General features: G+C 38.4%; 2 protein-coding genes across 2 annotated transcripts in view; one reads left to right on the forward strand and one right to left on the reverse strand.

Annotated features, from left to right (window-relative positions):
- Window positions 1-24,730, reverse strand: part of LOC140922302 (uncharacterized) — a 69,884-nt gene that overhangs the window by 6,686 nt on the left and 38,468 nt on the right. The gene's annotated exons all lie outside the window — the stretch shown is intronic.
- LOC140923462 (uncharacterized) lies at window positions 14,114-21,349 on the forward strand. The gene is made up of 5 exons (XM_073373555.1): window positions 14,114-14,191; window positions 16,240-16,442; window positions 18,353-18,467; window positions 20,139-20,426; window positions 21,057-21,349. Exons 1-5 carry the CDS (start codon window positions 14,116-14,118, stop codon window positions 21,347-21,349), a joined length of 975 nt encoding a protein of 324 aa, XP_073229656.1. The 5' UTR covers window positions 14,114-14,115.

Genomic DNA, 24,730 nt, shown 5'->3' on the forward strand with positions numbered 1-24,730 from the left:
TTTAGATTTACATTTAGCCAAACCAAAAGCGAAGCTCTATTGGTAACTTTGAAGAAATGTCTTTCTGAAGTAAAGTTTTCTAAGCCTGCGTTCAGTTGAATACCATAATTGGGCATCGGACAAATTAAATAAAACATATCATCTCAATGAATTTTTCACCTGATCCCGCGATACAGTCATGTGACACTGGTTAGCAGATACCCAATTGTGACAGCTGACAATAGATCATAACATGGATGCTAGTAAGTAAAGCATTTCACATCCGCTAACATGAACATGCGGACGTACGTACGGAAGATTTTGTCCGAGAACCAAATTTCTTGGATGCATAGGTTGCATGTTTACCATTTACAAAAAATTTCCAGAAAATCCGGTTGGATAAAGTAAATGGAAAAAAAAACGTTTTGGATAGTTCCTGAGGAAAATTTGCAGGAGCAACGGAACGTCTGGAAAGGTAGTCCTGTTTTTCCCGACGGAATATTCCAAACGGAAATTCGTGTTCCAGTTCTTAAAAGTTATCCTTGATACCAGCTTCACGGTCGTTTTTCAGTGAACGGAACTGATTTGTACAAACGGTAAAGCGGTTCCGGGACGAAATTTCCAAGTCCTGAATTTTGCTTACAATTTGCCTAAACTGTGGACCGACTGGTTTGCCCATGTAAATGGCAAACAACCAAAGATGTACTATCAAATACGCCACAAGATTCAACTGTAAAATATTTACTGGTCCTAGAACTTTGGGCCGACAGGAACGTTTGGCAAAGCCCTGCATGGGAGGTTTGGCCTCACCCTTCCGATTTCAACTGAAATTATATATTACTTATTAAAGGAAGATTGAGGTCACTACAGGCAAATCTCAGACCGCGAGGCCTTGATGTATTGACCGAGCGAACGCGACGGCAATACATCAAGGCCGAGGTCTGAGATTTCGCTGTAATGACCAAACGGACGAGGTCAATTAGTTATTTATTATATGGCCTTTTCATTATGGACCGCCTCAATCAGCATGCGATCAATTAAACCCAACAGCAGATAACACGTCACCTTAATGAGTTGTACACTTGAACCCGAGACACAGTCAGGTGACAATGGTCAGCGGATGCTCTTTTTTGACAGCTGTCTGTATGGCCATAGGGATGTCCACCATTGTATATGCCTTGGAGACCTAGCTAGTAATGCCCAGTCATTACAAGAAAACAGCCAATCAGAGCGCGCATACTATTGTAGCCATGTAAAAAATTAGGAGAGACTTTTTTGAAAAAGGGCTCCTCCTAATACCACACTTTCTTTCCCGTACGCAGATCGGATGCAGAAATAGACAAAAGCTGTCTACTCGGCAGATTTAGTCAACACAACGGCAAATGCGAACATGATAGAGCGCGGAAAGGTGAAAGCGAATTGCAGAGCTTTAATCAGCTTCTCTTCCATGGCTCATTTCTGTTTTTAGATCTGCGCGAGCCTATGTCACTGTCGTCACATTGTACATGCAAACATTCGTTTAGAATAGTGGCCCAGAACAAGGGCACAACATTGCACGGAGGGGATATGTCTTACACAGACACGTTTCGCTTTGATTACTTAGATTTGCTACATCATTTAATACCTTTTCATCTCATTCACCGTTCATTTGTTTATTGAAAGAGTGCTTGTGACGTCAATCCATGCCATAACAAGTTTATCTGCCAGTCTGGATTTACAGACCAACGGTATCGTTGCGTATGTGCTCCGGGTTTTACCGGCGAAGATTGTGGACAGGGTAAGAATAAATGAAGTGAAAACGATTTTGTTTTTCTACCATTGCTTCTAACACCATTAACTGAAGGATGCTGCTGATTAAGAATTTTTTTAAGAGCCAGCTTTGATTTCATTTGTTTTTGTTAGACAAAAGAAGTAGAATAAAGCTAGGGAGTACTCTTAATGAACCCTTGATAACAACTTTGTGAGGTCGTCAGGACGAACGAAAGCGCACCCGGGGACAATTAAAGGGGTAGAATATTGCTTTATGGAAAGAACAAAAAGAGCGCGCATGACCTTCCTAGTTTACTTGGCAACCGAGGTAAAGGGGAACTTAAATAATCCTTTTCCCCTGACTTCACACACAGATTTTAGCTCCACACGCAATTTTTTGTTACAAGAGTAAAGTTGACAAAGTACTTTTTTCACGACAAAACAAACGAAACTATGATTATTTGTTCTTGGTTCAGAAATATTTTGATTCACATACTGACATGACTGTGCATTAGGCGTTGTTGTGAGACAATTCAGAGGGATCGCTTGGCTGTTGTTTGCTTGGTATCTTTAAGCGAGCAACTTCTTTCAAATTTAGTCCTGTGTCGTTTATTATTATACAGAGTTTTTTCCTTATCTCAAATATTTCAATTTGCCCAGATATTGACGAATGCAGTGTCTTTCCCTCCATCTGTGATATAAATGCTATCTGTCGGAATAGTGAAGGATCTTACCTATGTTCATGTAAGGAGGGGTTTGCTGGTGATGGCAAGGCGTGCAAAGGTAAAGCGAACAACCCTTAACCTATTAAAAGTATAATAACCTATTTAACAAAAGTGTAGTTCTACTATAAACAATTCTTAACTATACGTGTGTCTATTGAGGAATAACTAGACTGATTGAATCATACATGTTAGATCAAGAATTGAGAGGAAAAATAGGGAGAGGGAAAAATCAATGTAGGAATATGCATGGTAGATGGGTTGAAAAGATCTAGATTTGCAAAACATTTAAAAAGCCAGTGAAAACAAAACTAACCATCTGCAAATATTTCAAACATGTCTGAAAGTGTTTCGTCTGACATCGAGACGCTCATTGACAGATTATCTATAGAGATGGGAGTGTTTCGTCTGATTTAACAAACACGCACGATATCCTAGCACTGACTGCGTGTGTTCAAAAACGGATGGCAGAATCTCGTGTGACTCTCAGAGGTGATATACCAAACAGATGAAGGAGCTTTTCGTCTGATATCAGGAAAAAATGAAAAGTGAAACACGAATCACCAGTGGGAGTGTTTCATCCAATATCCGGTCACCAGTGGAAATATACAAAACACGAGTGGGAGTGTTTCAACAGATATCAAGACACAAAGAAGTTTTTAAAAAGAGTTGCGACCCATTTTCCTCGTCGATTTCGATGTTTCGAAATATTGGTTGAAACACGTCATTAATAGCAGGCGCGTTTTGATATAGTTCCTCAAATTATCAGCTCTATTCAAGTTTTAGAGAAAGTCATTCTTCGAAGTTCGAAAAATGCTATGACGATCAATATTCCATTTCTTTCTTTCTCCTCCATGTGTTGTTAACGAGTTTCAGAGACGCCACCTAGAATTTATATAATTACTGTTAATCGTGTGTTTGATTTTGCTGCCTTTAAATAATATAAGCAGGCACACATTTCGTCATATTTTTTATTATTTGTTAAATAATCTGTAGCTCATTTCCTCCAGCTTACGAAACCGTTGGATGTTATAAGGACACCACAAATCGAACAATCTCAAGTCTAGAAGGACAGGACCCAATTTTAGATGGACCATTCACGGAACGAGAAAACGCCATTTCCAAATGCGCGTCAGTTGCCATCAAAGCGGGTTTCATTATTTTTGCAATTCAGGATGGTGGTCAGTGTTTCTCTAGTGCCACAGCACTGCAAACGTTTGACAAATATGGAGAATCAAATGATTGTCAGTCTGATGGGGAAGGAGGAGTGATGGCCAATCACGTTTATTACATCAAAGGTACGATATAATGGTCGTAGAAAAAAAAAAAAAAAAATACCGCTCCGGGGAGGAGCATTGCCATATATGGGCTACATAGGTTTATTGTTCATCCAAAATATGTCACCGTCTCTGATTGGCTCCAATCTTCTGGCCATTTTTTCATAAGCAACTGGCGCTTATCATATTTGGAAGATGCGAGCAATGTATCATCGATGCGATGGTATATTTAGGTTGTTCGATGGTATATTTGCCTGAAAACGAGGCTGCTTAAGTGATACTAAACTAATAAACGGCGTTCTCGGCTTTCCATAAAACCAAAGACTAAGTTTTCAACAAAGTGTACGAGGATTTATGCTCACTATACTAGAACTAAGAAATATTTTGAATGAATGATAAAATAATTATTGAATTGGGCTTTCGTATGATGCGAAGAATTATGCTGATCTCGGAGGCTGTTATCCACCTCGGCCAATAACATTCTTCTCGACCCGCATAATTATTCACATCAACCTCAGCCTCATTCAATAAAGATGTTTAATGTACCACTCTGAGGGTTGTGGTTTCAAGCAGTTTAGTCATGGATAGGGTCATAGAATTCAGGGCGTTTTGGTCTAGAACTGGGTATCATTCTCCAGGAAACTGAACAAATGGTTGATGATTTTAGTTTGGACTTGGGAAACTGCGAATTGACACCTAAAAGATGAAATCAGAAAATTCAAATTTGCTGACAACTCAGTTTAATAGCAAAAGCGTCGACTTTGGTATTGTCTGGAAATAGCGACTCAAGGATGGTAAGGATTTTGGGAGTTTTAATAGTCAGGTATAGGGTAACAAAAGTCAGCTAAACTAAATCTGGTAAGAGTCAAGAGAGGATCTCTTGATCTGCTATAGACTATAAGGGTTCCACGGTCTTAGTAGTATATCCCCGATCTAAAGTAGCACCTTAGGATTTGCAGACTGCAACAATCATCTTACGGAATGAAGCAGTTGAGAGAATTTCGCGACACAACCAGAGTCGCACTGAACAATAGAAATCGCGGGATAGTAGGTGGGAAACAAGATCTCAAACATACTGCAGAAGCTGATCGTCAAACGTTGGAAAGCGATTTCCACCTGGAAAATTGCTATTCGGTTGATGAGTATTACGAGAACCAATTGTGCGCTATCCTTTGGATAGTAATTTATCCATTGGATAGCACTTTCTACCTTTTTGACCGCAACTGGGACCAGATCTCTTTCTGTATAACGGCAAAAGTTTTGCTTACCGTATTTATTCGATTAACCGCCCTGGGCGCTTATTAAATTTTTGGGCCTTGAGAGTGGGCACTTATTCGAGGCTGGGCGCTTATTAAATTTTCACCATTTTCAACAAGTGTAGTTTGTTTATTTTGCAACAAAACAATAAATGGTAATAACGAAACGCGAAGATGTAACAAAGCAAGGTTTCTGTGAAGTAGCGAATTGAATAAAACCTGAACACGTGTGGACGGTGCTTAATTACGCGGGATAACGTAGTCAGCCAGCGTCATAAATTCGGTTGCGCATTCCTTTCGTATTTTTTGGTTATTAACTAGTACCATCGCAAATTCAATTTTTCAGGATATGACAGCGTTGGATGCTACAGAGATACCAGCGATCGAGCAATTTCACCCCTGGAGGGGATGGATCCTATTTTGGACGGAGAGTTCCACGTTAGAAAAAATGCTATTGCCAAGTGTGCGGTTGCTGCAATAAGAGCAGGTTACAGTATGTTTGGTGTTCAGGCTAGCGGCTGGTGTGCATCCAATGCTTCAGCTCCACAGACTTTTGACAAATATGGGGAATCTAACGACTGTGGAGCTGATGGCGAAGGTGGACCTTGGGCCAATCATGTTTATACTGTAATATAGAGCACCTCTATGGAGACCAAGTAACTTTCGTCGCGTGTTTTTCTCCATTATACTACTGCACGAGAAATTTCTGCAATTTGATTGGCTTAGAGCAGTGGTATTTCAGCTTAATTTGAAATACCTACATGTGAAAATTACAAAACCTTTGCGGGTAGTAGTATAAACAAATAATAGCATGATTTGTACGTGATATTTGGCATAAATACCACTCGTGATATTTCAAAATTGTCTCAAATTTCACTCGCATGACGGCTCGTGAAATTACGTATAACAATTTCGAAATATCACTCGTGGTATTTATGCCAAATATCACTACAAATCATGCTATTACCTATACTAATAGAGACCTTTAGATTTGAGGATTAGGACGACTACGAGTACGAGATGTGACTTAAAGTTTTTTCGCGTATTCTCAAAATATATATAGACTTCCCGAAAGCTTTAGTTTACCATATTTCACTCGAAAAGTTAGCACTGTTATCTTAAGTGAAGGAGGTTACGCGTTTTCTCGATCGCAAAATGATAAAACTTCTAACATTTGATAACTCTTCTCCGCCATTAAGACATTCTCGCTAAAACTCGTAGTAGAATGACGACGGCTACCACGTTTTCCCGCCAAAATGACGCTAGCGCAAGCACTACTTAGTATTAAGAAAATCTCGTACTCGTAGTCGCACTCGTCTTAGAATCTAAAGCTCTCTAATGTAAGGGAACCCGGATTCCGGAATTCGGGAAAATTTTGCTTGTGGAATTCAGAATCCTGGGTTTTGGAATCCGGAATCCCATCAACGATTGAAATCCGGAATCCAAGTTCCACTGACAAAGGACCCGGAATCCATGGCGTGTAGTCTATGCCAGAATCCAAGACTGCCTTGGTCGATTGCCTTACATGCATATGGGGCGAGTTTTCCATCAAATCGCCTCGTTTTCAACGAAATTGTCGCATATCAAGAGCAAGCTTGAGCAACCACACCGATGACGAAGGAAACGAGAAAATACCGTAAAATTCCGAAAATAAGCCCCGGGGCTTACGTTTTTCAAAGGCCCTTTTTAAGGGGCTTATTTATCGAGGGGCTTATATTTGGAGGGGCTTATCTACGGAGGGAAATCGATTGGGGTAGCCTTATAGTTGAAGGTTGAGTTGAAGGTAAGTTTACCGTTTTTGCTTTGTTTTACTTTGTATTTGAGGGCAATTTTCCAAGTACAAGCCCCCCCCGGGGGGCTTATATTTGTTGAGGCGATTTAACGGAGGGTTTTCTGCGTTACCGGTTTGGGGGGCTTATTTTCGGAATTTTACGGTAATAGTAATAATAATAATAATAACTAGGTATAGTTAACACTACAGCTGCCCCCGCTCTCTATATTGTCGGTCAATAGCATTCCTGCTCGTTGTGTAGCCGTCTTTGAAATATACGGATTCATAATGAAGATGTTCACAAATATTCCATACAATAGGTGAGATAAATACAGGAAATAAACGCAAGGTTCCATGCGCAGTTTCGGTTTGATTTACACAGCTTTGATCAAAACATTTTCAGTTTCGAGAATTGGTTATTCTTAACCGTAAGAAAAGATTTGATCAGAAGTTTAATTTTTCGTTATTTCTATTTCACTTTTTACATTAAGTTCATTTTATTTGCTGGAAAGTAAGCCTTAAAAATTAAAAGGACGTTTGATCAATTCACGCTCGCGTATTCTAGTCTTATTTTAAACTTATATAGTGGAAGGGCATCTGTGAGCAGGGAATAAGTCAGCACAGAATTTGATGGTCGGCGAATTTCTGTAATCGTCCATCGTTCTGCTAGTGATAAGCTAGCCGTTAAATCATTCACTCGTCTTGCTTGTTTGGGGCCGAGTCTTATTCCGGTCAAAGAAAGAGGAAGAGTGTCTGGCAAGGTTTCCAATCAAAGATTTGTGACCTCTTGTCTGGCAAACTCACTTGGTGTTAAAATATACACTGTTATACGCACATTAGTCACCTTATAACTTCATCTGCGCTTAACGAGTGTCTTTTGGTCCATAACTTTCATAACAACTGCTGCACAGAATGTCACTGATAACACGTAACGCAAAAGAGTATCGAAGTATGACTGCACAATAGACTGCAAAACAGTCCGTATTTTTGCGTCTTCGAGTACGCGCGAGCAGTCAAACAAAAGGTCTGGAACGAGGCTGAAAACAGAGAGCGAGACTGGCGAGAGACGCTCACAAGCTTTACAGGGGTGTGAGGCTCGCGCGCTACGCGCGCGTAAGACTCTTACGCCAAGCTTTACCGATTTCTTTACTGATTTTGAGAAAAAAAAAAACCACTGTTTTGCAGTCTAACAATTAGTGTCACAAAATCTACCTATTGTAAGCGGTCCCTTCGGGATTTTTTGTGTTTTACGTCATCCTAACCATTTCGTACTTGCGGGCGCAAACAATAGAAACGTCATCTTTACCTACCGATTCCTCGCGGCCCCTGTTCAAGCAAATCGAGATTTTTTCTATATTGACTGTATGACTGTATATTTCAACTGTAAGTACTTTCCTTAATATACGCGCGAGTTACTAGAGTGCATCCTCGGGATTTCGCCTTCTGGCCGAAATCCCTGCGGGGGCAATAATAATAATAATAATAATAATAAAACAGGGTAAATAAGCGAAACGAAGACTCTGAAAGTGCACAGATTTCTTTGCCATCATTGCACTACTATCGTTGTCATACTTGATCTGAATAGCGATGCGATCGTCGCGTTAATTTTTAAGATCGTCCTTTAACCAATAGCGATCGTCGCGACTTTGATTTCGTCGGAATAAAGAGCCTTCATATAAAAGACGCAAGAATCGAATGTCTTCCGGCTCCCGGTCGGTTCAAAAGACTAGTTTTATAGTACGTACGGTCCACCGGATAATTCACTATATATCCGCTTGATATACGTGTTAGGGAAACCAATTGTGTTATCCACTAGACAGAGGTTTATCTAGTGGATAGCGCATCCGGGTAAAGATCAGTAGAGAATGATTTGTTAGCGTTCCGCAATAAAGAGAAATTATATAGTAGACTACTCATTAAAATAGCTTGTAAAAACTCTTGATGATCAAGTTGATAAAACAGTTACTACATAGTTGATTCCAAATCAGTGAAAAAATTATCACTCAACGCAAAATTGTGTACAAATTGTATCACTTAATGTAATTCCATTTTACCGATACAAAAACAACCCGAAAAAGAATGATTACTGAGTAAGGAATTTCAGAGTATTCCAATATTATATTTTGACACTTTTTCCTTTCCCCCCTTATTTTATAAGCTTTTTTAGATCTACTCAATACAGGGTGATTTCGTGATTCGTGCTTTTTAAATACCCCCCCCGCCCCTTTTTTTCTATTGGCACAACAGAGTGTGTAACCGCGAGCGACCTCTGGACCCTTTTTTAATCAGGCTACTCACATATGCACAAGACAAGAAAAAAAACGGATATTTTTTGTAAGAGCTTTGAGAGAGGCTTTATTAATACTTACGATAAAATCTCTTCCTGGCTTGGTTCAGTTGACTTGCGATACAGCAGTAAATTTATAATCAATGAGTACATTAAAGTAAGAAAATTCATGTTCTCTTATATCGAGGATCATCGGTCTGCTATTCAATGACCACTGCTTTGCATATAGGATCGTCTGGATTTTGAGGGTATTTCTTTGACCAGTAAATGTAATGCATCCAGACATTCATCTTAGTGAACTTTGTTCGCTAAAAGTGAAAAAAAAAAAGAAAAAAAAGTGAGGGTCACATGCACCTTAGAGAAAGGAACAAACAAACAAACATAATAATAATTTAATAGTAATAATTATAAACAATTATAATAATTATCAATCGTTATTTTCATAAACACATAATAGGATAAATCATAAGAAGATATCTTAAAGTCATCAAATAACGTTTCTGTTAGCATTTCCTTGTTTGAACAGAAAGTAAAATTACTTAATATATAATGAGGCACTGAAGTATGGGCGGCCAATTGCTGTTATAATAAGTAATAAGTAATAATAATAATAATAATAATAATAATAATAATACTAATAATAATAATAATAATAATAATAACAATAATAATAATAAGAATAATAATGTGGCATATGAAAACCGTAGTGATCCCTGTGGAGGTTGGTGCGCTTGGTACAGTGAAGAAGGGTATGGTAGAAAACATCAAGAAAGTATCAGAGAGAGCTACTATGACAGAGATTCAAAAGATCTGCATGCTGGGATCTGCACGAATCCTTAGAAAGGTGCTCAGTGTATGAACAGAATGATTGACTTGAGTGACTGACGCTCTAGGTGCATGGTTTGCGCCCGGCTGATGCACAAAAAGAACACCAGCAAAGACTGTGATAATAGAGACAATAATAATAATAATAATAATAATAATAATAATAATAATAATAGTAATAATAATAATAATAACAATAACAATAATAAGAATAATAGTCTCAGGTCTTTGTGGCCCACAGTTTCCGAGTAATTTGCCGAAACGTTTCACACACCTTAGTAGAGCTTTGTATGGAGACGCAACATGGTGTACAGTTTTGGTGCACCAATATGGCCGCCGGAAATCAACAAAAACATATGCAGTTCACTTTTTCTATAAAAACTCTTCTTTCCACTCGAAAACTAGCATACGAAAGTATGTACATATCTTCTAATACTTGAGATGGTTATACCGCTGAAAATCAAGAGGAGAGACTTTTTTTTCAACGAGACAGCATTCCTATTTTGTTGTCACGCACTGTGAAAATTCGGAAGTTCAAATTGCGGTATTTTCGAAATGAAACATGCTACGGGAATGAAAACTTGTGCAAAGATTTATTTTTTGTTTATCTTTAACCTAGTGTAAATAAGAATTCGTAAAACTTCTCTATTTTGACTTTACAATTTGATGACGTCACTGTGAAAACCATCTATAGCCGACATCTTCGAGAAAAAACCGCTGGCACCCAGTATTTGACCGTATTTTTACAGTGCTTGCGTAAACAGTCAATAGACCATTTTCGATATATTAAACTTCATACTTGGCTTTCAGGTTTGGAGGAATAAAACAAAAGGAATGTATTATTTATTTTTGAGCCTGAATTTTAATATATCGGAACTGGTCTATTGAGCATCACCAGCGATCGTTCAATGTTTCTGATAATTTTAAATTTATTGCCATGCATTAGTTAATGCTGTAGACAAAAGCCATCCCTCTCATGCACTTGTAGTGCGAGATTTGCGACAAACATTTTATGGCTTTGCTATTGGCGTACAAGTTCTCAAAGACATTAAAAATTAGCAGTTAATAAAACTTGGGAGGTATTGCATTTTATAGTTAATGCTGTAGACAAAGGCCATCCCTCTCATGCACTTGAAGTGTGAGATTTGCGACAAAATATTTTAAGGCTTTGTTACTGGCGTACAAGTTCTCAAAGACCTTTAAAATTAGCAGTTAATAAAACTTGGGAGGTATTGTCCTAAAAAGTCTTGGCGGGCCTCCTTAAGTCGATCATTTTATGGCTGCCTAAGCGAGAAGGCTGCTTCATTAATCCAATCCTGTGTTTTGATTGGTAACTTTGGCGGACAAGATGGACCAATCTTCCTTGATCCTGCTCGCTAATTTCCAAGAGTCCATTAGGGGAATCGTGTTCAACTAACAGCTTTCATATTTCTGGCTTTTCTTTTCATTCTCATGTGTTTTGATTTGTTAGTCATTTACTTTTTTTCTTTTTTCTTCTTTTCGTGTACTCTAATTAGTGTAGCCAGCTCACTGCTATTGTTGATTAGTATGCTGTATAAGTCACTGTTTCAGTTACTAACTGGACTCATTTAGTATTTTACTATTTGTGGAGCTGTTATTAAAGGTGACGAATTTTAAAACAGTGGAGAATTTTGGAAAAATGGAAAAAAACTTGCTGACTTAAGTCATATTTAAGAAACAAATCGTTAGTTAGAAATGAACTAAGTTGTACTAAGATTATTTCAAAACATGCAGTCGAGATTCCAGTTTACAGTCGGGAAAGTGAGCCGTGAAATTCGGATGAAAATAGCTCACCCAAAATAAAGTTAAAAGGTGTCATGATGAGGGCGTGTGGCATTAAAGTTAGGACGGTTCTAATGAGACCAGCGAAACTGGTTATTGTGCGACCTTCAGAGTAGAGGCTGGTGTGAACGAACTAGTCACTTGAACAAACGAAGCTTGTTGCCAAAATTATTTATCACTTTCGATATCGCAAATGCAAACACCTTTCCAGGAAAGGAATTAGTTCTCTAATAATTAACTTACTCTTCTTGATTATCCTGAAATAGTCTTTTATAGGTGTTTCTAAGCCCTAATAGGACAATTGCATGATGACGTCATTTTACTACAACTACCAGAATCCTTCAGTTTGCTGTTTTCTTGTGCAAATTAAGGCTTTTGTTCTTTAAACCTCAGTGGAATTGACAAATTTAAACAAGAAAGTAAAGACGAAATGAATTTTGGTAGTTGAAGTCAAACATCGTCATCGTGAAAATGACCTATTGAAACTTGATTGCAAAAATTTTATGAACTGTGTTGTCAAGAACCAACGTACATAAATGTTTTTTTTTTTGTAAATACTAAAGAAAAAAACTGAATACTAGGAAACGAATAAATTTTTCTGCTTACAAAGAGAAGAGATTACAATAAAGCAAAAGGACTGACTGATGTATTCACTAGATTAAAATGAACAAGTTGTAGAATTTTAGAACAAAGCAAAAATCAAGTACCCTATTTAAGAATATTTAGAATTATTTATTTAGAATTCATAAACTTGCCACTCGCCATTGGACAATCGGTTATGATAATATAATCTCCTACGAGAAGTTTTATTAAATTGATATTACCCAGAAACGACTCTGATGCCTTCAGAACCTTGGAAAATTTCTTTGGTGAAACTGAAAATTAGAACCTGAACTGGATAAACAACTTTCTCCCGCGTGAGAAAAAATATTTGTCAGATTAGTTGACAGGTCAATAACTTTCGTTACTTAAGTCACAGACTGTTATTTGTGTAGTTGCAACAAGTGATAATACTGTTGGCCCTTCTTTTCCCATCTTTAACTATATCGCTACGTTAGTCTGGTATAACGTAAAATTCCTAAAATAAGCCCCGAGGCTTATATTTTTCAAAGGCCCTTTTTGAGGGGCTTATTTTTAGGGGGGCTTATATTCGGAGAGGATTATCTATGGAGGGAAATTTGCGTTTCAGAATCGATTGAGCTAGCCTTTTAGTTGAAAGTAAATTTACTGTTTTTGCTTTGTTTTACTTTGTATTTGAGGGCAATTTTCTAAGTACAAGCCCCCGGGGGGCTTATATTTGGAGGGGCGATTTAACGGAGGGTTTTTTGCGTTACGATTTTGGGGGGCTTATATTTGGAGGGGCTTATACATGGAGGGGCTTATTTTCGGAATTTTACGGTATTTTATTATCATGAACATCTTTATCATGCCAAATTTGGTGTCTTAATTATTTTCTCCATGCATATAAATTAAAAAATTAGTGAATGTTTCAGACTCTTATAGACTGCTGCGTGCGGACCCTTATTGAATCGAACTTCCTGAAAAAAAAACATTATCAATTTGCACCCCATGCATATTTTGAAACTCTGCCAACGACCAAGATAAAACCATCACAAAAGAATATTAATATTGTTCTTACCTTTTCAAAAGCATTTAGCTCCTGAATAGTCAAACAAACTTTCTCTGCACGTAGAAAATCATGACCGCAAAATCCCGGTTCATTTGCCGAAGAATCGGCCTATTAACTGAGAAAATAAGCTGAACATGTAGATATGGATAAAAGCCAGATCACCTCTTTCCTGCTGAGTAATTTTCAAAGAATACAGGTGGGGCATTTTCTCTAATGAATATTAGTAAACTTCAATTAAGCCTTAAAACCTTGCCGACCGTCTTCGGTCGATTCGTAGCCCCTGGTCACGCATTTTTTCGTCTTGAATGCCTATTATGTTAAAATAGTATGCCTCGTTTCAGCCTCTTTGCAAATGTCTGATTTTAAAATCAGTCTATAAATAATATTTGAAGATGTTTCATTTTTTTAAACCATGGTTTAACAAACTCGCTGCATTTCTCGCGGAGTGATATTACCTCGACCTCCCATAGCGTCTTAAATTACACTGTAAAAGATCGTCAGAAAACCGCGGTATCGCGCCTCGAAACTATAAGAGGATTGTAGACAACTGTTTAAAGGTTTTTCAGCATACAAATTGTCTAACTGTTGTAACACGACTGTTGTAACACTTCGGTACAACACTATGTAGGATGATAGCATGCAGCTGTTTAATTTTTAACGTGTGTCCACAGGAGGTGGATTTAGAAGCATTATTAAGCATTATTATGTAGGCGTTTTCATTATATATTGGAGTTTCAACTTCCGTTCACCAGTTCTGGCTGCTTAAGTGATGTGCGCTGATCGGTTCAGAAAGCGATGAGTCGACATGCAAAAAATATGGACTCCTTTCTTCGCGGTCAAAGCGTTACCATTTTGTTCTTGTCATTAGAACTTTACTTAGCTTACGTGGAAGGTTAGTACTGCGATTTTAGTTCTTTTAAGTTAAACGCATCCATTTAAATATTTTTGGATTACTTTATATCATGTCTTGGTTATATGAACAAATTCTAATTTTCACAGTATGGAACGAGCATGGTTTTCATTTTCATCCACTGCACGTGTCTCTGGCTAATTTCTTTTGAGTCTGCTCCTTTTTGAACCATTGTCAACTATGAAATGATATATAGATATAAACAGATTTTAAATTCATATGCACCTATTTTCAACTTAAATATTTTCTGTCAGATTCCTTCTTTAACTTAGCTGTTAATTTATTCTTTAATAAATGTTGCAATTTCTGCACAATTGGGTTTCAACACTCTTTTATCACATGAAACGCTTACGTTTTGCATGAATGCTCTCTGAATTTCTAAGACAAAAAAAAATATATTTATTACCCAAAGGGGTTACGTACGTCACAAGGATATTGCTGTTTCAGGTCATGATCAATTCTGTGATGCTGAAGCCATTACTTAGGGCTTTTTAAAATTTGTTCAAGCACAAAATACTCCTATAGACAGTGTATAGACTGGTTAAGAAAATATCAAACAAATAGAGGGGAGAAGTGTGACGTCATGTTACCATGGTAGCAAAATATTTGGATCACAACAATAGCGAGCTTAAGCAACAACGACGGCGACGGCAACGAGAACGGTAAAAAAGCAATAAGTTTAGAATAGCAAAACAACAACTTTGCACCTGCATCACGCTTTTTTGTACATTTTTTAGCCGTCGTATCATGACTATAAACAAAACGACGTGAAACTTCCTAATTTCACGCGTCCGCTTTATAAACTAGGTGAACACAACACGATTTCTTTTTCTAGCTTAAATAATGTCCTTTCGGATTTAACCCCAGAAAATTTAGCCAACATTTGTCAAATCAATTGAAACTGAACGAGATCGATGAGGTCTGAAACAGTTTTACGTGAGGTTTTCCGGTTTGTTGTCATCCAGAAATGTTGCTACTATGGTTACGTGACGTAACGACTTCTCCTCTTCATTACAGCAGGGATCACTTGTCTAATAACTTTCCTAGTCATTTTTCCATGCACAGGTTTAAAACTTCAAAAATCCTATCACTTTCAAGTTTCAATGTCCATCCTTGCCATCCGTTGCAAGAGAAGACAGGAAAAGTTTGCCTAAAACTAAATACACATTTTATAGCAGGCTTTAAAAGTGCAGCAGATAGCGTGAAGTAAACCCTGTAATTGCTTAGCATTGAATGATGAATGATTACTGATAATCTTTATTGAGGATGCAACTTCACTTAACTAGGGATTTACAGGAGCGGGTCCTCTTAGACTAAAATCATTAACGAAAATAACAATTTACATGATATTGAAAGTTTAAAAAATGGTAAAAGTTTTAAAAAAAGTTACATGATAAAAGTTTAAAACATGAGATGTACATCAATAAAAACTAAGAATCTAAAATCACTTAATAAATGATAAACATATATTTAATAACATACAGGTATGTAAGCTACTTTTCAATCGAAAACCAAGCGCTTCCAAATAAGTACCTTAAGTAAGTACCTCTGTCCTGCTCTGGATCAGATATAACGCAGCTGAAAAAATTCCGCTCATCAATTTCTCGTCCCATAAAAGTTGTCATCTATTCAGCAGAGCAACATGAGCCCTAAGCTAAGCTCTCTCCTCTCTCCACGGCCTAGCGCTTGTATTTTCATACATTTCTCCGCTGTTTGATGTCATTTCTGGTGCTAAAGTAAACCAGTTTCAACATAAACTGACTCTCTCGTTTCAGTGTACAACAACACAAACGTACATAAATGTTTCACGATTAACTACCCCTTTTACCTCCGATTTAGAACCCTATAAAATTAAGGATACCAATACAGTATTTACCATCTTTGTTCCCGTTTTTTTGCAAAATATATTTGTCCACAGCAAATTTGATCTATTTTTTTGTGCAGTTTTTTGTTCATGCGAGGGGACGGATGTTGACTGTTTCAGGTGAATGTCGACAACTGTCGTTTCGAGCTTCCTTCTTCCTTTACAGCTAAACGTCTGCAGAACCACACAATAAGAACTCAGCAGGTCCCAGATGTAAATAGCTGCAAGCACCCTTGTTTGTGGGAATCTAACTGCGTCAGTATTAATTTCAAAGAGAAAACAAGGAGCTGTGAGTTGAACAATGCAACTCATCGAGGGTATGGTTATCACCTTGAGGACAATGCCAACTACGTATACCATGGAGCAGATGTAAGAGTACATCATAAGATTTAGACTTAGATTTAGATTTAGCCAAGCCAAAAGCGAAGCTCTCGTGGGAACTTTTAGGAAATGTCTTTCTGAAGTAAAGTTTTGTAAGCCTGGAATAAGTTGAATACAATAACCGGGCAGCAGAAAAATTAAATAAAACACGTCACCTCAATGAATTTTTCGCCTGAGCCCGCGATACAGTCATGTGACACTGGTCAGCAGATACCCTATTGTGACAGCTGTCAATAGATCATAACATGGATGCGAGGCATTTCACATCCGGTAACATGAACAAGCATAAGTACGAACGGACGATTTTGTCGGAACCAAATTTCTTGGATGCATAGGTTGCATGTTTAATCATTTACAAAAAGTTCCTAGAAAATCCGGTTGGATAAAGCAAATGGAACAAAACGTTTTGGATAGTTCCTGCGGACAATTTCCAGGAGCAACGGAACACCTGAAAAGGTAGTCCTGTTTTTCGGGACGGAATATTCCAAACGGAAATTTGTGTTCCATTTCTAAAGAGTCACCCTTGATACCAGCTTCAAGGTCGTTTTTCAGTAAATGGAAGTGATTTGTACAAATGGCGAAAGCGGTTGCGGGACGAAATTTTCAAGTCCTGAATTTTGCTTACCATTTGCCTAAACTGTGGACCGACCGGTTTGCCCGTGTAAATGCTAAACAACCATAGATTAGTAACCAAATTTTCTTACCCATGGTGCTGCACTATCAAGTACGCCACAAGATTCAACTGTTAAATGTTTACTGGTAATGCCCACACCTGGCTTCTGACGCACGTCCCTAGGAGTGCGTTCCTTTGGGATGATCTAGATCAGGATCACTGATCCGCGATCACTCGGATCATGGTAGATCAAGTGAACCAATGAATCCTTGTCCAGAGTGGATTCATCGGTTCATTTGCATTTGATCTACTATGATCCGAGTGATCTCGGATCACTGATCCTGATCCGGATCATCTTAAAGGAACGTACCCTAGGACTTTGGGCTGGCAAAAACGCTTGCCAAAGCCCTGCCTGGGAGATTTGGCCTCACCCTTCCGATTTCAACTGAAATTGTATATTACTTATTAACCGAGAGTGAGGTCATTATAGGCAAATCTCAGACCGCGAGGCCTTGATGTATTGACCGAGCGAACGCGACGGCAATACATCAAGGCCGAGGTCTGAGATTTCTCTGTAATGACCAAACGGACGAGGTCAATTAGTTGTATATTATATGGCCTTTTCATGATGGACCGCCTCAATCGGCATGCGATCAATTAAACCCAACAGCAGATAACACGTCACCTTAATGAGTTGTACACTTGAACCCGCGACACAGTCGGGTTACACTGGTCAGCGGATGTCCTTTTTTGACAGCTGTCTGTATGGCCATAGGGATGTCCACTATTGTATATGCCATGAAAACCTAGTTAGTAATGCCCAGTCATTACAATAAAACAGCCAATCAGAGCGCGCATACTATTGTAGCCATGTAAAAAACTAGGAGAGACTTTTTTTGAAAAAGTGCCCCACTTAATACCCACACTTTCTTTCCTGTATGCAGATCGGATGCAGAAATAGACAACAGCATGTCTACTCGGCAGATTTAGTCAACACAACAGCAAATGTGAACATGATAGAGCGCTGAAAGGTGAAAGCGAATTGCAGAGCTTTAATTAGCCTCTCTTCCATGGCTCATTGCGGTTTTTAGATCTGCGCGAGCCTATGTCACTGTCGTCACATTGTACATGCAAACATTCGTTTAGAATAGTGGCCCAGAACAAGGGCACAACATTGCACGGAGGGGATATGTCTTACACAGAGAAGTTTCGCTTTGATTACTTAGATTTGCTACATCATTTAATACCTTTTCATCTCATTCACCGTTCATTTGTTTCTTGAAAGAGTGTTTGTGACGTCAATCCATGCCATAACAAGTCTATCTGCCAGTCGGGATTTACAGACCAAGGGTATCGTTGCGTATGTGCTCCGGGTTTTACCGGCGAAGATTGTGGACAGGGTAAGAATAAATGAATTGAAAACGATTTTGTTTTTCTACCATTCCTTCTAACACCATTAACTGAAAGATGCTGCTGATTAAGAATTATTTTAAGAGCCAGCTTTGATTTCGTCTTTGTTAGGCAAAAGCAGTAAAATAAAGCTAGGTTGTACTCTTAATGAACCCCTGATAACAACTTTGTGAGGTTGTCAGGACGAACGAAAGCGCACCCGGGGACAATTAAAGGGGTAGAATATTGCTTTATGGAAAGAACAAAAAGAGCGCGCATGACCTTCCTAGTTTACTTGGCAACCGAGGTAAAGGGGAGCTTAAATAATCCTTTTCCCCTGATTTCACACACAGATTTTAGCTACACGCAATTTTTTGTTAGAAGAGTACAGTTGACAAAGTACTTTTTTCATGACAAAACAAATGAAACTATGATTATTTGTTCTTGGTTCAGAAATATTTTGATTCGCAGACTGACATGACTATGCATTAGGCGTTTTTTTTGAGACAATTCAGAGGGATCGCTTCGCTGTTGTTTGCTTGGTACCTTTAAGCGAGCAACTTCTTTGAAATTTAGTCCTGTGTCGTTTATTATTATACAGAGTTTTTTCCTTATCTCAAATATTTCAATTTGCCCAGATATTGACGAATGCAGTGTCTTTCCCTCCATCTGTGATATAAATGCTATCTGTCGGAATAGTGAAGGATCTTACCTATATTCATGTAAGGTAACCCTTAACCTTTTAAAAGTATAATAACCTATTTAACAAAAGTGTAGTTCTACTATAAACAATTCTTAACTATACGTGCGTCTATTGAGGAATAACTAGACTGATTGAATCATACATGTTAGATCAAGAATTGAGAGGAAAAATAGGGAGAGGGAAAAATCAATGTAGGAATATGCATGGTAAATGGGTTGAAAAGATCTAGATTTGGAAAACATTTAAAAAGCCAGTGAAAACAAAACTAACTATCTGCAAATATTTCAAACATGTCTGGAAGTGTTTTGTCTGACATCGAGACGCTCATTGACAGATTATCTATAGAGTGGGAGTGTTTCGTCTGATATTCAATCGCCGCGATTTAACAAACACGCACGATATCCTAGCACTGACTGCGTGTGTTCAAAAACGGATGGCAGAATCTCGTGTGACTCTCAGAGGTGATATACCAAACAGATGAAGGAGCTTTTCGTCTGATATCAGGAAAAAATGAAAAGTGAGACACGAATCACCAGTGGGAGTGTTTCATCCAATATCCGGCCACCAGTGGAAGTATACAAAACACGAGTGGGAGTGTTTCAACAGATATCAAGACACAAAGAAGTTTTTAAAAAGAGTTGCGACCCATTTTCCTCGTCGATTTCGATGTTTCGAAATATTGTTTGAAACACGTCATTTATAGCAGGCGCGTTTTGATATAGTTCCTCAAATAATCAGCTCTATTCAAGTTTTAGAGAAAGTCATTCTTCGAAGTTCGAAAAATGCTATGACGATCAATATTCCATTTCTTTCTTTCTCCTCCATGTGTTGTTAACGAGTTTCAGAGACGCCACCTAGAATTTATATAATTACTGTTAATCGTGTGTTTGATTTTGCTGCCTTTAAATAATATAAGCAGGCACACATTTCGTCATATTTTTTATTATTTGTTAAATAATCTGTAGCTCATTTCCTCCAGCTTACGAAACCGTTGGATGTTATAAGGACACCACAAATCGAACAATCTCAAGTCTAGAAGGACAGGACCCAATTTTAGATGGACCATTCACGGAACGAGAAAACGCCATTTCCAAATGCGCGTCGGCTGCCATCAAAGCGGGTTTCATTATTTTTGCAATTCAGGATGGTGGTCAGTGTTTCTCTAGTGCCACAGCACCGCGAACGTTTGACAAATATGGAGAATCAAATGATTGTAAGTCTGATGGGGAAGGAGGAAGGATGGCCAATCACGTTTATTACATCAAAGGTACGATATAATGGTCATAGAAAAAACGCAACTTGGACCAGATCTCTTTCTGTATAACGGCAAAAGTTTTGCTTACCGTATTTATTCGATTAACCGCCCAGGGGCGCTTATTAAATTTTTGGACCTTGGGAGTGGGCGCTTATTCGAGGTGAGCGCTTATTCGTGGCTGGGCGCTTATTAAATTTTCACCATTTTCAACAAGTGTAGTATGTTTATTTTGCAACAAAACAATAAATGGTAACAACGAAATGCGAACATGTAACAAAGCAAAGTTTCCTTAAACTACCCCTACTCTTAACAAAACTCCATCTTCGGGGAAGTCTCTTTATGTTAATACTTTTTCAATTTCATTATAACCCAAGTGGGTGGGGTGGGGGTGGGCGCTTATTAACTTTTTCCGCCTTTAGGATGGGCGCTTATTTGAGGTGTGCGCTAATTCGAGGTTGGGCGCTTATTCGAATAAATACGGTATGTCAAAAGAAAAGTAGCGAATTAAATAAAACCTGAACACGTGTGGACGTGGCCTAATTACGCGGGATGACGTAGTCAGCCAGCGTCATAAATTCGGTTGCGCATTCCTGTCGTATTTTTTGGTTATTAATTAGTACCATCGCAAATTCCATTTTTCAGGATATGATAGCGTTGGATGCTACAGAGATACCGAAGATCGAGCAATTCCACCCCTGGAGGGGATGGATCCTATTTTGGACGGACAGTACCAAGTTCGAAAAAATGCTATTGCCAAGTGTGCGGTAGCTGCAATAAGAGCAGGTTACCATATGTTTGGTGTTCAGTATGGCGGATGGTGTACATCCAGTGCGTCAGCTCCACAAACATTTGACAAATATGGGGAATCTAACGACTGTGGAGCTGATGGCGAAGGTGGACCTTGGGCCAATCATGTTTACAAAATAATAGCATGATTTGTACGTGATATTTGGCAAAAATACCACTCGTGATATTTCAAAATTGTCTCAAATTTCACTCGCCTGACGGCTCGTGAAATTACGTATAACAATTTCGAAATATCACTCGTGGTATTTATGCCAAATATCACTACAAATCATGCTATTTCCTATACTAATAGAGACCTTTAGATTTGAGGATTAGGACGACTACGAGTACGAGATGTGACTTAAAGTTTTTTCGCGTATTCTCAAAATATATATAGTCTTCCCGGAAAACTTTAGTTCACCATATTTCACTCGAAAAGTTAGCACTGTTGAGTGAAGGAGGTTACGCGCTTTGTCGATCGCAAAATGATAAAACTTCTAACATTTGATAACTCGTCTCCGCCATTAAGACATTCTCGCTAAAACTCGTAGTAGAATGACGACGGCTACCACGTTTTCCCGCCAAAATGACGCTGGCGCGAGCACTACTTAGTATTGAGAAAATCTCGTGCTCGTAGTCGTACTCGTCTTAGAATCTAAAGCTCTCTAATGTAAGGGAACCTGGATTCCGGAATTCGGGAAAATTTTGCTTGTGGAATTCAGAATCCTGGGTTTTGGAATCCGGAATCCCATCAACGATTGGAATCCGGAATCCAAGTTCCACTGACAAAGGACCCGGAATCCATGGCGTGTAGTCTATGCCAGAATCCAAGACTGCCTTGGTCGATTGCCTTACATGCATATGGGGCGAGTTTTCCATCAAATCGTCTGGTTTTCAAAGAAATTGTCGCATATCAAGAGCAAGCTTGAGCAACCACGGCGATGACGAAGGAGACGAGAAAATACCGTAAAATTCCGAAAATAAGCCCCGGGGCTTACATTTTTCAAAGGCCCTTTTTAAGGGGCTTATTTATCGAGGGGCTTATATTTGGAGGGGCTTATCTACGGAGGGAAATCGATTGGGGTAGCCTTATAGTTGAAGGCTGAGTTGAAGGTAAATTTACCGTTTTTGCTTTGTTTTACCTTGTATTTGAGGGCAATTTTCCAAGTACAAACCCCCAGGGGGGCTTATATTTGGTGAGACGATTTAACGGAGGGTTTTCTGCGTTACCGGTTTGGGGGGCTTATTTTCGGAATTTTACGGTAATAGTAATAATAATAATAATAATAATAATAAATAGTCATAGTTAACACTACAGCTGCCCCCGCTCTGTATATTGTCGGTCAATAGCATTCTTGCTCGTTGTGTAGCCGTGAGATAAATACAGGAAATAAATATAAATATAGGTGAGATAAATACAGGAAATAAACGCAAGGTTCCATGCACAGTTTCGGTTCGATTTACACAGCTTTGATCAAAACATTCTCAGTTTCGAGAATATTTTATTCTAAAACATAAGAAAAGATTTGATTAGAAGTTTAATTTTTCGTTATTTCTATTTCACTTTTTGCATAAAGTTCATTTTATTTGCTGGAAAGTAAGCCTTAGAAATTAAAAGGACGTTTGATCAATTCACGCTCGCGCATTCTAGTCTTATTTTAAACTTATTAGTGGAAGGACATCTGTGAGCAGGGAATAAGTCAGCACAGAATTTGATGGTCGGCGAATTTCTGTAATCGTCCATCGTTCTGCTAGTGATAATGCTTGTTTGGGGCCGAATCTTATTCCGGTCAAAGAAAGAGGAAGAGTGTCTGACAAGGTTTCCAATCAAAGATTTGTGACCTCGTGCCTGGCAAACTCACTTGGTGTTAAAATATACACTGTTATACGCACATTAGTCACCTTATAACTTCATCTGCGTCCATAACTTTCATAACAACTGCTGCACAGAATGTCACTGATAACACGTAACGCAAAAGAGTGTCGAAGTATGACTGCACAATAGACTGGAAAACAGTCCGTATTTTTGCCTATTGAAGTACGCGCGAGCAGTCAAACAAAAGGTCTGGAACGAGGCTGAAAACAGAGAGCAAGACTGGGGAGAGACGCTCACAAGCCTTACCGACGTGTGAGGCTCGCGCTTCGCGCGCGTAAAACTCTTACGCCACGCTTTACCGATTTCTTTACTGATTTTGAGAAAAAAAAACGACTGTTTTGCAGTCTAACAATTAATGTCTCAAAATCTACCTATTGTAAGCGGTCCCTTCGGGATTCTTTGTGTTTTACGTCATCCTAACCATTTCCTACTTGCGGGCGGAAACAATAGAAACGTCATCATTACCTACCGATTCCTTGCGGCCCCTGTTCAAGCAAATCGAGATTTTTTCTATATTGACTGTATGACTGTATATTTCAACTGTAAGTACTTTCCTTAATATACGCGCGAGTTACTAGAGTACATCCTAGGGATTTCGCCTTCTGGGGCGAAATCCCTGCGGGGGAATAATAATAATAATAATAATAATAATAATAATAATAATAATAAAACAGGTTAAATAAGCGAATTTTAATAGTTAGCATTGTTGTCAATGAAATTTTTTCTTGTTCGTTCCGGTTAAATAAGCGAAACAAAGACTCTGAAAGTGCACACATTTTTTGACAGATTTCTTTGCCATCATCGCACTACTATCGTTGTCATACTTGATCTGAACAGCGATGCGATCGTCGCGTTAATTTTTAAGATCGTCCTTTAACCAATAGCGATCGTCGCGACTTTGATTTCGTCGGAATAAAGAGCCTTCATATAAAAGACGCAAGAATCGAATGTCTTCCGGCTCCCGGTCGGTTCAAAAGACTAGTTTTATAGTACGTACGGTCCACCGGATAATTCACTATATATCCGGTTGATATACGTATTAGGGAAACCAATTGTGTTATCCACTAGACAGAGGTTTATCTAGTGGATAGCGCACCCGGGTAAAGATCAGTAGAGAATGATTTGTTAACGTTCCGCGATAAAGAGAAATTATATAATAGACTACTCATTAAAATAGCTTGTAAAAACTCTTGATGATCAAGTTGATAAAACAGTTACTACATAGTTGATTCCAAATCAGTAAAAAAAATTATCACTCAACACAAAATTGTGTACAAATTGTATCACTTAATTAAATTCCATTTTACCGATACAAAAATAACCCGAAAAGGAATGATTAAAGAGTAAGGAATTTCAGAGTATTCGAATATTATATTTTGACACTTTTTCCTCTCCCCCCTTATTTTATAAGCTTTTTTAGATCTACTCAATACCAGGGTGATTTCGTGATTCGTGCTTTTTAAATACCCCCCGCCCCTTTTTTTCTATTGGCACAACAGCGTGTGTAACCGCGAGCGACCTCTGGACCCTCTTCTAATCAGGCTACTCACATATGCACAAGACAAGAAAAAAAACGGATATTTTTTGTAAGAGCTTTGAGAGAGGTTTTATTAGTACTTACGATAAAATCTCTTCCTGGCTTGGTTCAGTTGAC

The sequence above is a fragment of the Porites lutea genome, chromosome 13 (assembly GCF_958299795.1).
Source record: "Porites lutea chromosome 13, jaPorLute2.1, whole genome shotgun sequence".
NCBI lineage: Eukaryota > Metazoa > Cnidaria > Anthozoa > Scleractinia > Poritidae > Porites > Porites lutea.